Genomic DNA, 12549 nt, shown 5'->3' on the forward strand with positions numbered 1-12549 from the left:
TTCCCTCACGGGATCAAAAGAGTATTTACACTTACTTACTTTATGCTTCTCCTCCCATCTTTTTATGGGAAACTCCCACTTTCCCCTTGACCTTCCTATGAATGCATATGTATGACACGGAAAAGCGCAAATTGCCATTCTCAGCTCCTGCTACACGCAGTCCCAAAGTGCGGGCTGTTTGTACATACCATGCCATGATTTTACGCGCACACTGCGATGAAATTACGTCTCAAGTGGGCACAAAAGTGTTAGTAGATCTACCCCTGAAACTCAAGCGAGTGCAAGATGTTTGGATGATTATCATGTCTGACCTCAACAATAAAGACGGCCTCTGTATGCAGTTTGCTTGCCTAAAATGATTCTGTGAAATTTGCAACAACACGCCAACACGGGTATGCAGTGGCTATTCAAAACGACAACATACTAAACTGCCACTTCAAATAGCCCAGATTACTTTGGACTGTCTTTGGACTTTGATTAAACAAACTACAACACATTGAATAACACACCTTGATAAATACCTTGATAAATACCTTACCTAAATTGACAAATAAAATTGCCTTGCCAAGCTTACCCTGTGACATTCATTGTCTCTCTGAGAATAGTCAACATATTAAAACAAACTCAAATACAGTTGACTACACAGATGACGGCTGCTTTGTGTCTGTGATCCCAGATAATTACTCAAAGACATCTGGAATGACAGAATTTCTCAATTTCAATTATTGTCATCACTGTGGTCGTGGGGTGTGGTTTTTACTTTGCTGCCACACAGAAATTCAGACGAATAACACAGCAATAAAAGAGAGTCTGTTTGAAGGAGAATTCCAGCGATTTTTCACACCTCTCTTTCTCGAGGTCATGAGTACTGTCGGTACAAAATAAAAGAGGTTAAAGAGAGGAAAGGTCAATCAGTTAAAATTTGATTGAACTAACAGTTGGAAACACAGGGGACTTAGGGGTAACTGTGCACAACTGGACAGGTACTTAAGCATTTCACTACTGGTTATACTGTACCTGTATAATTAAATATGTGACAAATAAACTTGAAACTTACCTGCACACCTTCAGGGTTTAAGACACACACAAAGCCAAGAGCACACAGTTACGTAATACACAATTAAACTGCAAAGCAACCACTACACATGCACAGCAACTTGTAGAGGCCTGAAAGACGACTAGTTCAAATTTTAGATGAATAAATAAAGAATAATTGTATCCTAAGTATTACAACACTATTCGAATAGTGAAAGTATAAATAAAAATATGTATTACCACGGTCGTTTAAAGTCGTGTAACTATGTTTGACTGCTGGCTGAGCCACCTGGTAGAGGTATGGCGCAGTGTCTCAGCACAGGTCGGCCGCCTTCGCTGGGACTAACCATGATAAACTCCACTACTCCACATCTGTGGACTTAACTTTAACTTTAGCATAGACTCCATTCTCTGAATCTACATTCACTCTGAAGGTGGGAACTTGCTGTTGTGTTCACCTGTGTGCATTCTTTCTTTGTGCCTTTTTATTTATTCATTTTTTGTTAATGATAACCTATGTGATATGTGTTTTTTTCTGAAGCACTGGCTTTGCACAAACCATTTGCATCTCTCTTGGGGTGGTTGGCACACTAAGGGTTGATGGTGGTGGACGATGAATCCTAGATGGTGGGAGTTATGACAGGACACTTCTCCTTGCACAAATACAGTGCCTTATAATGTCTGCTTTCCATCACAGCAGTAAGTTTCCCTTTAATAGTCTAGTGTGTTAGCCAAACTAATTGGTATAGGCTACCAATACCATTGTTACTTCAGACTGCCCTAATATGGTGTGACAGTAGCCTAAAAGTTCATTTTCAAGTTGATTTACAAGCATCCTGAGAAAAAATATGGAAAATCAGCACTGCAGCAAGCACTAGAATGCATGTCTGAAATGCTGAAATATTTCAAGATGGATGAAAGCTCTACATTTTTCATTTCAAAATGTCTGATGTTGCAAATGTGTTCTATTTACAAATGTAGATTATTAAATGCATGAAAGCATCCCATTGCATATATTTGGACATTTTACACTCAAAATAAATTATAGAATATACAATAAAATGGACTAATATGCACAAACATAATGTCAGCTTGTCACCGCATCTTAGTGCAAGCTTTTCTTTACTCAACATCACCTGATCAACAACTAGATGTACCGCAGAGCGATACAAAATATGACCGCTGCCCAGTCCAGCACATTTTTTCCACAAAAATAAATCACACTGAAAGATAGATAGAGATAGATAGATACTTTATTGATCCCCAGGGGAAATTCAAGGCCTATATGATTCTAACTGTCTAACTGTGTGTGTGTGTGCCTGCGTATGTGCCTGTGTTTGTGCATGTGCATGCATGCGTACATATGTCTACTGTGTGAGTATGTGTCATACGTATGATTACTGTGAATGTGTGTGCGTGTGTATCTGTTTATGCACATGTGTGCATATGGAATGGGTTAACATGACCCCTGGAGGCAAACATACGGAAAAAATTGGTCATCCTAGGCCCTACGGTTCTCAAGATATTCACAGAAAACTGTTGGTGTACGGTCACTAAATGTACACATAAATTATTTTATTGTAAGGCCCCCCATGAACGAAAGTTCACAAAACTTGGCATGCATTCGGAGGGTGTCATAATGATCCTACACTTTCAATTTCGTGCAGTTTTGACAATGTCAGCCAGAGATATTGTGATGAAAACACCTCATTTTTTGCTTTTTAATTTTTAACTAGGTGGCGCTATACATGAAATGAGTGGTTATGGAATGGGTTGACATGGCCCCTTGAGATCAACATACCAAAAAAATGGTCCTCCTAAACCCTACGGTTCTCGAGATATTCACAGAAAACTGTGCCTGCCCTACCCTCCTTTCGGGGGGGGTCCAGTCCAGCGGGGGGGCTACAGATCAAAACGAAAAACGATGGTTCCATGCTATCCATGTGGGGTTACATGCCCACCAAGTTTCGTGTACCCCGGTCTTTCAGTGTCCCGGGAATCCTTGACGGAAATTTGCGAAAATGCGAAAATGCGAAAAAGCTGCGCGGCGGTCATAATAATAACATTTTGACAACAACATCATGACAACAACATCATTTTGAAAGAATGTAGGGCATTGTAAAACAGGTCTGACATGTTACAAGTTATGATTTAACAAATGTTTTACTGTTTATGTTTCTTGTTATGTAACCTGACCTCCAAAATAATATAATCCACATGATAACATATATGTATTCAACATATAATAAAAACCTGCCTGCTCGGTTGATTTTCACAAGAATAAGAAACTGGAAACTCTGGTTTTCACTCTCCGCTACTTAATGCAATATCAACAAGGCATTGTCTTGGCATGTCATGCTTTCTTGCACCTGTAGACATGATGGGTGCCACACCTTGTTATTTGTGGAATCCCATCATATTACATAATCATATCTAGACATCTAACATAAAATATAGTACAACCCCCATTCAAAAAAATGGGACACTGTTTAAAATGCACATAAGAACAGAATGTGATAATCTGCAAATTTCATCAACCCATATTTAGCTGCAAGAAAGACATAGACAACATGTTGAAAGTGACAAATTTGAAATTTAATATAAAATACACCATTTGTTTTATTTGATGCTAGCAACACGTAACTCAGAAGTATATGGGCAAATAATGCAACGACAATAAAAATAAACAATAAAAATACTCATCAACAGATAATTACGAGAAATATCATTCAAATATTCAGAGAATCCAGAGAAATATTTTGGGCTTCAGATGGCAATGCACTTAAAACCAGCCCTGTTTCTGTAAAGAAAAACATTGTATTGGCTCCAATAATTATGAAATGGCGCTTACAAACAGAAGTTCGAGAGGAGTGTGCAGAATTTGCCACACCTGCTTCTTCAATCTGTCAGGTCTCTGATTTGCAGTCTAAATAATAGAATAAAGGGGTGTATGCCGGGATCCTACATGACTGCCAGCGCAGTTGACTCTTGCACGATCCCGCAAAACACTTCAAGACCCTGGGCAGAGACCTTGCCAAACACACTCTTCATTCGCATCTCTTTATGTAAATTTCAGATTGTGAACTAGTGATCACAGTTTAATACTCAATCCACAAAACTCTACCATGCAAAGAAGAAACCACAGTCAGACATGCCACAGAAATTCTGTCATCTTGTCTCGGCCCAAGTTCATTTCAGATGGGCTGAGGTAAAGTGGAAAATGTCCTGTAGTTAGACCAATCAATTTGTTATTCTTTTTGGAAATCATGGACTGTGCATCTTCCCTGTTAATGAGAGGAGGGTTCAAATGTCAGCATCAATCAGAAGTGGCCTTAAAGCAACATATTGAATTTAGAAGCTTTACTTTCAAAAATTATATCGCAAATCAAATTACAATTGCAATATCAGACAGAAAAATTGCAATTAGATATTTTCCCCCAAATCGTGCAGCCCTACTCTGTACTAATCCCTGCAGTACAATGTTGTCTACACATCAGTTGTAAATATGATATGATACTAAAGTCAGATTGTCAAAATTCTTTCACTTTCTAAATGTTGAATCTACAGACAACCCAATCAGATTCAACCACAGTCGTCAGTGACTGAGGAGCATATAAAGATGAAAGAAGAGGAACAGGAGTGGTTTGTGAAGAGGTCTGAAGACAACACATCACCAACTCAGGGTAGGCTCTGATTCTTGGAAGGAATCACTTTATGAACTTAGTGCATGAATGTTAAAATTTTTTGCATTATCCACAACTCCTATCCAGCCAATGCTACTGTATGTCCAGAAAAACAATTCAATGCACTTCTGCAACTCCAATGCCACTGCTACTGACAGAAATTATTTCCTTTTTGAAAAATAGTTGTTAATAAAAGAAGTTGAACTGTGATAATTCTAATTGGGAAGTGCTGCTATCCTACTAATAGTACTCATAGACAGTATACATAAGCCCTACTACCAACACCATAATAACTAGATGTACCGCAGAGCGGTACAAAACATGACCGCCGCCCAGTCCAGCACATTTTTTCCACAAAAATAAATCACGCTGAAAGGCCTATATGATTCTAACTGTCTCACTAAATTGCATTATCCACACTCAATTCTCACTGGTATCTGCTAGACAACAAGTACCAAAACATGATTAGTTCATAGATTTCACATGTAAAATTAATTTTATACAACCCCACCCCCATCTTGCCTGTTCATAATTCTGAGAAATTCTTGAATTGTGTGCATGCCCACCAAGTTTCGTGCACCCCGGTCTTTCAGTGTCCCGGGAATCCTTGTTGGTGTACGGTCACTAAATGTACACATAAATTATTTTATTGTAAGGCCTGGCATGCATTTGGAGGGTGTCATAATGATCCTACACTTTCAATTTCGTGCAGTTTTGACCATGTCAGCCAGAGATATTGTGGTGAAAACACCTAATTTTTTGCTTTTTAATTTTTAACTAGGTGGTGCTATACATGAAATAAGTGGTAATGGGATGGGTTGACATACCCCCTTAAGACCAACATACAAAAAAAAGGTGGACCTCCTAGGCCCTACAGTTCTCGAGATATTCACAGAAAACTGTCTCCGGCCACCTACAGGCCAGTTGGTGTATAGTAATAGTTAATTTATTGTGTGGCCCCCCATGAACGGAATTCGACGAAACTTGGCGTGCATTCACAGGGTGTCATAATGATCCTACACTTCCAATTTTGTGCAGTTTTGACTATGTTAGGTCACAGATACCTGCGATTACAACACCTCATTTTTACTTTTTTGTGTTTAACTAGGTGGCGCTATACATGAAATGAGTGGTTATGGAATGGGTTGACATGGCCCCTTGAGATCAACATACAAAAAAAAATGGTCCTCCTAAACCTTACGGTTCTCGAGATATTCACAGAAAACTGTGTCTGCCCTACCCTCCTTTCGGGGGGTGCAGTCCAGCGGGGGGGCTACAGATCAAAACGAAAAACGATGGTTCCATGCTATCCATATGGGGTTACATGCCCACCAAGTTTCGTCTACCCCGGTCTTTCAGTGTCCCGGGAATCCTTGACGGAAATTTGGACATGCGAAAAAAAAAAAATAATAATCTGACTAAACCTATATGACCGCCGCTTCGCTGCGCGGCGGTCATAAATATTATTGTTATAAGCAGTAGTAGTAGTAGTAGTAGTAGTAGTATATGTGTTTCGGGTCTCAAGGGGGGTATTTCAAGTATGTAGTTTAGTGACAAACCTGGGTAAGGTAACTCAGAGGAAGTGTTAAACCTCCTAATAAAAGAGCTTAATGGCTTCATTCTTCTAAAAAAAACAATGCCAGAGGGCTCTTGTTGTAGGAGGGTAATTCCACAGAAAATTGACTTTTTGTCACATCCATAACGCCAGTGAAATGCCTTGGCATTTGTATGATGAGAATGATAACATTCATTTTTTGTGCATTTTTTCTCATTTACATTCTTCAGCCAAAAATAGCAAATGCTCAAATTTCATGTAATCATTCACATCATATCATACCTTCAGATTTTATTGGCGTTATGGGTGTTACAAAAAATGTAATTTTCCATGGTATTGCCCAGGAGGTTTACCACTTACTTTGAGTTAACTTACCCACATTACATGTAGACATTGTAATAATATTTTGAAGGTGGATTTGTCATTTCAAACTTGTTTTACAGAGTCTCACACTGGCCCTATATTATGTTGTATTTGCACTTATGTGATCTTTTTAAAACTTTCGCGTTTTTGTGCTGCAGAGTATTTTGTCAAAGGGAAAAGGCCATCAAAATCACAAAACAGTAAGTTACTGCATACACCATACTTAAGTACTGAAACCCCAATGTTTCAAAACACTCTGAGTGTTGTTTGACTTCACAAATAAGGTGATTTTCCATGAATAAAGGTCCAAGATAGTTTTTATCTCTGAAACCAGGTTTAAGCATTGCCCTCTAAAGGTGTCAAGGTAATCAAGTCTCTTGTTGGAGATGTTTTTAATCATATGTCAGTATTGCATGCAAGTAGTTTTCAGCTGTATTGCTAGAAGCTATTTCACCTTACACCTTCAAATGCATGCTTGGTGCCGCCCCTCGAGTTGGGGCATTATTCATTCACATTATTCATGGACAGACCCTTAATCTCTCAGATTTGGGTCTGGAATCTTCAGGCTATAGGTGTTGTCAGTAAACTCAAACAACAAAGGAAATATCTCATGTGTGCATCTTCAGAACAAAACGATTGGTACACTACCTCAAGGGCGTAGGTTTGGTCTCAGCTTTGGTGGGGACACATCCCCAACTCCTGTTGTCACAATACCAACATTAGTGTTTCAATACCAATACTAAGTGAAGAATCTCAATTTCGATACTTTTGCGATTTTTTTAAAACTTGATTTGGTTTGTGTGATTTGTGAGATCATTCACATCAGTGGCAATCATAGAATTTGATTGACCCTCCACACACACACACACACACACACACACACACACACACACACACACACACACACACACACACATAGAAAGTGATGGTTGTCATCAGTGTTATGTATTACTCATTACTGTCATTTCAAAATAATTTGTTACATTATAATATGTATCTGAATTGTAAGGCATTACACTACTATTGTATTACTTTTGAGTTACTTTCACCAAAATATCTAGAAATATGAATTTGGAATTCTAAATGCAGTTTATTATGCTCAATGCAGCTCATTGCACTTCTAATGGAGGGTGATGTGGTATAACATAATGACTGAGCTAGGCTTAAGGCTAACAACAGTAGAATGCAATAGGCACAGTGATGGCTCATGATGTAATACAAGGAACAATCATAGCCAGAATTTTGTTAAAAGCAGACCAAAGGTCAAAGTCTGGTCAATTGTGATAGAAATGCTGTAACTTTAGGCTTAGGCCTACTCATTAAAATTAACAGAGAGCCCACTACCTGTATATTGCAACCCAAAACTTAGACATGTCAAGATTTCTGAAACATGTAATATGTATTTCAAATACAAAATAGTATTTTGTAATTTTTATTTTATTGGGTTGAAGGAAATGGCTCTGTATTTTGTATCAAAATACTTTTTTGGTGTGTATTTTTGTATTTTAAAAATACTGCAAAATACTATGTGAAAAACACTAAAAAAAAGTTACTACTTGATGAATAATTGGTAATTAGGCAACAATGGTTAATGTTTATCGCAATCAGCTAATGTGAGAACAGCTGTGTTCAACGACATTCACAGCTTTTCAGTGACGGCCTTTGCTTAAGCATCAGCTCTGGTATAAGTATAAATACCCCTTTGATCCCGTGAGGGAAATTTGGTCTCTGCATTTATCCCAATCTGTGAATTAGTGAAACACACTCAGCACACAGTGAGGTACCCACTAATCACGGCGCAGTAAGCTGCCTGCAACAACAGCGGCGCTCAGGGAGCAGTGAGGGGTTAGGTGCCTTGCTCAAGGGCACTTCAGCCGTGCCTACTGATCGGGGTTTGAACCCGGCAACCCTCCGGTCACAAGTCCGAAGCGCTAACCAGTAGGCCACGGCTGCCCTGAACCACTGGTGTGAAGTCGTACGCAAGTAAAGATGAGCAAGGTTACCTGTGCAAGTTCACATAAGGACACCGACAAAGGCAACAATGTCCTTTTGTATCCAAGCCAATTAACAGAAAAAATGTCAGATATCTCAATGAACCACAATGACATCAATAGATGGTAAGGTGTTGAGTGTGTTTGAATTCCCTTCCTTGTAGCATCCTTTTCTGCATTGCACAGTGGGGAGAAGTTCACCTTGTTTAATTAAATAACAATTATATTTCCTTATTATCTGCATACTTGAGGTTGGAGATATTAAGGCAAGTCAAGTTTCTCACATACTGGAAGTTCAAGATATACAGCCTTATGATTTTCTTATTCAGTTCTACACTGGACTTGAATTACGAAATTCGGCACAGATACACAATTATGATTTTGGCCTATTGATTATAATGTGGTTAATTGTAAGTATAAGTATATTTTAATCTCTGCATTTATCCCAATCCGTGAATTAGTGAAACACTCAGCACACAGTGAGGTGAAGCACACACTAATCCCGGCGCAGTGAGCTACCTGCAACAACAGCAGCACTTGGGTAGCAATGAGGGGTCGGGGTTCGAATCGGCAACCCTCCGGTTACAAGTCCGAAGCGCTAACCAGTAGCCTAGGCCACGGCTGCCGAATTGAAAGCTCTGTCAGTCAAATTCAATATCAAAATGTTTTACTTTGGCCTTTTATGGGGTATGTATTGGCAGACAGCCCTGGTAACTTACCGTTGTCGTTGACACACCTGCTCGCTTGACTGCCACTGCAAAGTAGCCTGTGCATTGGCATTCTCCATGCGTGTAGCCTGCGTGTCAGATAACCCTGACGTTTCTTGTATTGTCGTGCTGGCTGTCGGAATGATCAGCAGTACATATAAGTTCGCTAAAATATTGGTGGGGACAATTTTGTCATCTTAAAATTTTGATTAGGACTAGTCCTTAGCGTCCCACCCTAAATCTACGCCCATGCACTACCTCCATCGGCATTCTGCTTGTTCCACCCTGTGCCTCAGGCATGCTTGCTAGACCTCATCTTTCATGCCTCATTCAAGGTGCCATGCAGATGTCATTTCTGGCAAATAAGAGAGACAAATCTCCAACTAGAAGTGGCAAGATGTTTCGTTTCGTTTTCGTTTCATATCTCTCTGTAATACTTTATACCTAGATGTACCGTAAAGCGGTACAAAATATGATTGATGCTCAGTCCTGCACATTCTCTCCGCAAAAATAAATCTTGCTTGTCAATTTGTCTCCTACTCCATCCCCCAACTTTTGTGTATGTAAATGAGTATGTGCATGTGTGTGTGTGTGTGTTTGCTTTTGTGTACAGTATATGTGTGCTTGTGCGTGTGTGTGTACCTGCTTGCCTGCATGTGTGTGTTTGTGTGTGTGCGTGTTTGTGTGTGTGTGTGTGTGTGCATGCATGTGGGTTTGTTTGTGCATGCTTGCGTATACATGTTTGTGTTTATGTGTGTTTGTGTGTGTGTGTGTGTGTATGTGTGCATTTATGTGTGTGTGTGTGTTTATGTGTGTGTGTGTGTGTGTGTGTGTGTGTGTGTTCATGCATAGTGTGCAGTCATTAATATACATATATATTAATTTATTGTATTGTCCCTACAGTTCTCGAGATATTCACATCTCAGTTTCTTATACACAATGTATTATTATCATTCTAAATAATGAACTATGGACTTAGAAGTTTATATAGGGTTTTGCAATTATATAGGCTATGGTTTTACCATTAAAACATGTTTGTTTTGCATAAATGAAACATTGCAGATAACAGCTATAAACACAGTCCCTATTAACCTCCATTATTAGGAAAGGATTAACTCATGATTTGATCTTAAATAGGAAAGCAGCCAGATTAGTGACGTTTGAAATCTCTCAATGTGATTTTACCTCAACAGTGTCTAGCGCTGGTGAGGGACTGAACCTTGTGCTCCTGGGGAAGAGTGGTGTGGGGAAGAGCTCGTGTGGGAGCACCACCCTCCTCCCCTGAACCCGTAACTCTGAAACCACAAATTGCCCGAGGAGTGATCGGTGGCACAGATGTGGTCGTCATTGACACCCCAGACCAGTTTGGTTCTCAGGTTAGCCAAAAGGAGTTACAGAAACAGATGGTTTCCAAGCAAGCAAGTTCAACACCTTTTGTCCAAAATAGAGAGACAAATAGAGGAAAAAAATAATGTTTTCTATCTCAGGCCTGCAGCAGGGCAAAGAAAGGGCCCTGTGGAGAGACATGGAAGTGTGGAGACACCTTTTCGGTTTTCGAATATATTTATCGAATTATATATATATACAGTATATATATTTCTCTCTTTCTTTCTCCTAGGGCTTGAAAGGGAGAAAAAGCAAACAGGTAATATTACATTCAAAACTTCTTCATTCTCCTGTCTGAGGATAAAAATAGGATAAAATTTTTTTTTTTAAAAACTCGAGTATTTGTCTTTACTCTAGTGGACTGTGTGAGGCTGGTCCTGATTGGGAAGACTGGAGTTGGAAAGAGTCCAACAGGAAACACCATCCTCGGAAAGAAGGAATTCTTATCCTCTGCTTTAATGGGGTCTGTCACAAGAAAATGTAAGAGAAGGTCAGCAGTAGTTGGTTAAAAAATGATGCAGGTCATTGACACCCCAGGTCTGTTTGATACAGCAGTCACACATGAGAATATACGGGAGGAGATTGGAAAATGCATCACCATGTCCTCACCAGGACCCCATGTGTTCCTGCTTCTGATCTCTGTTGGACGCTTCACCCAAGAGGAGAGAGACACGGTGAAGATAATCCAGGAGATCTTTGGTGAGTATTCGAAAGCATACACAATGGTAGGATTCACCAAAGGAGAGGAACTGAAGGAAGAGGGCATTGCCATGAAGACATACATTGAAAAAAGCCCAGCTGCTTTAAAGGAGCTCATGGAGGACTGTGGTGGTCGGTACCATGTCTTCTGTAACAAGGACAAAGAGACTCGGGAACAACAGGTCTTATCTCTCCTGGAGAAGACTAACAGAATGATTCAACAAAATGGAGGAAGCTTCTACACCACCGCCATGTTTGAGGAGACAGAAGCAAAGATCAGAGCAAGAGAGATGAGACTGCTACAGCAGAGAATGGAGGAACTGGAGCATGCAAATGAAGACAAAGACGTCTCTTTTTTGGTCAATGAATTATCCAAGATCAAGCTGGCACTGGAGAGGAAGCTCAGGAACCTATGTGATGAAGCTGTCAAGGAGAAGGACGAAGACATGAAGAAACTCGAAGAGTTACGAGCCGACCTGGAGAAGAACCACGAGAAGAAGATCAAGGAAATAGATAGCAACATTTTCTCTGAGCTCACCAAAAGTCGCGATGAAATTCGCAGACAAGCGGAGAAAGCTGAAGCGAAAGCCATGGCTAAGACCTTACAGCACAACCAGCAAAAATGCACTATATCTTAAGAATAGTCTGGATGGGTGAGAAATGAAGGAGAAAGTAAAGAGTGCCATTTCACTATTAGAGAAAGAGGCCAAAGATCTTCTTCTAATACTATCAAGATAATCATTATCTTAAAGGAAAATTCCGGTATTTAGCACTTTGAGTCCCTTTTCTGGTTTGTTTTGGATGAACTAGAGTGGTGGACACCGAAATTTTGACGATTGGTCCTGTCTCGACTTTTCTGACTCATTTTGAATCGCCTTTGACTACTCAGAGTGGCTGCCTACAGGCATGCTCAAACATGTCTTAAAACAACCCTTAACGTTCGTTTTCAAAACTGTGCAACTCACCGAGTGGTTAGTGGTGTTCGTTGATTATTAAAATCAAATATATCGGCGCAATGTATGATTTCCAGCCGTCTTATTTGCTATTGTGGAACTATTTTTTCAGACACCTCACAACCGGGTATAAACTTCCGTTCAATATTTGAGCCTGAAGCATAGACGGTGGCGCAG

The 12549-nt window shown here is 39.8% G+C and overlaps 1 protein-coding gene and 1 long non-coding RNA gene across 2 annotated transcripts; both read left to right on the top strand.

The window, feature by feature from the left end:
* The first annotated feature begins 4634 nt into the window (after positions 1-4634).
* LOC121715992 lies at positions 4635-10741 on the top strand. Its single transcript, XR_006033728.1, has 3 exons — positions 4635-4718; positions 6795-6836; positions 10528-10741. It is a non-coding gene; the product is annotated as an uncharacterized LOC121715992 (long non-coding RNA).
* Positions 10742-10952: 211 nt separating this feature from the next.
* LOC121715299 (GTPase IMAP family member 7-like) lies at positions 10953-12186 on the top strand. Its single transcript, XM_042100885.1, has 2 exons — positions 10953-10979; positions 11078-12186. The coding sequence occupies exon 2, from the start codon at positions 11233-11235 to the stop codon at positions 12055-12057; it is 825 nt and encodes a 274-aa protein (XP_041956819.1). The 5' UTR covers positions 10953-10979; positions 11078-11232; the 3' UTR covers positions 12058-12186.
* Positions 12187-12549: the final 363 nt, after the last annotated feature.

This window comes from Alosa sapidissima, chromosome 8 (genome assembly GCF_018492685.1).
Source record: "Alosa sapidissima isolate fAloSap1 chromosome 8, fAloSap1.pri, whole genome shotgun sequence".
Classification (NCBI taxonomy): domain Eukaryota; kingdom Metazoa; phylum Chordata; class Actinopteri; order Clupeiformes; family Clupeidae; genus Alosa; species Alosa sapidissima.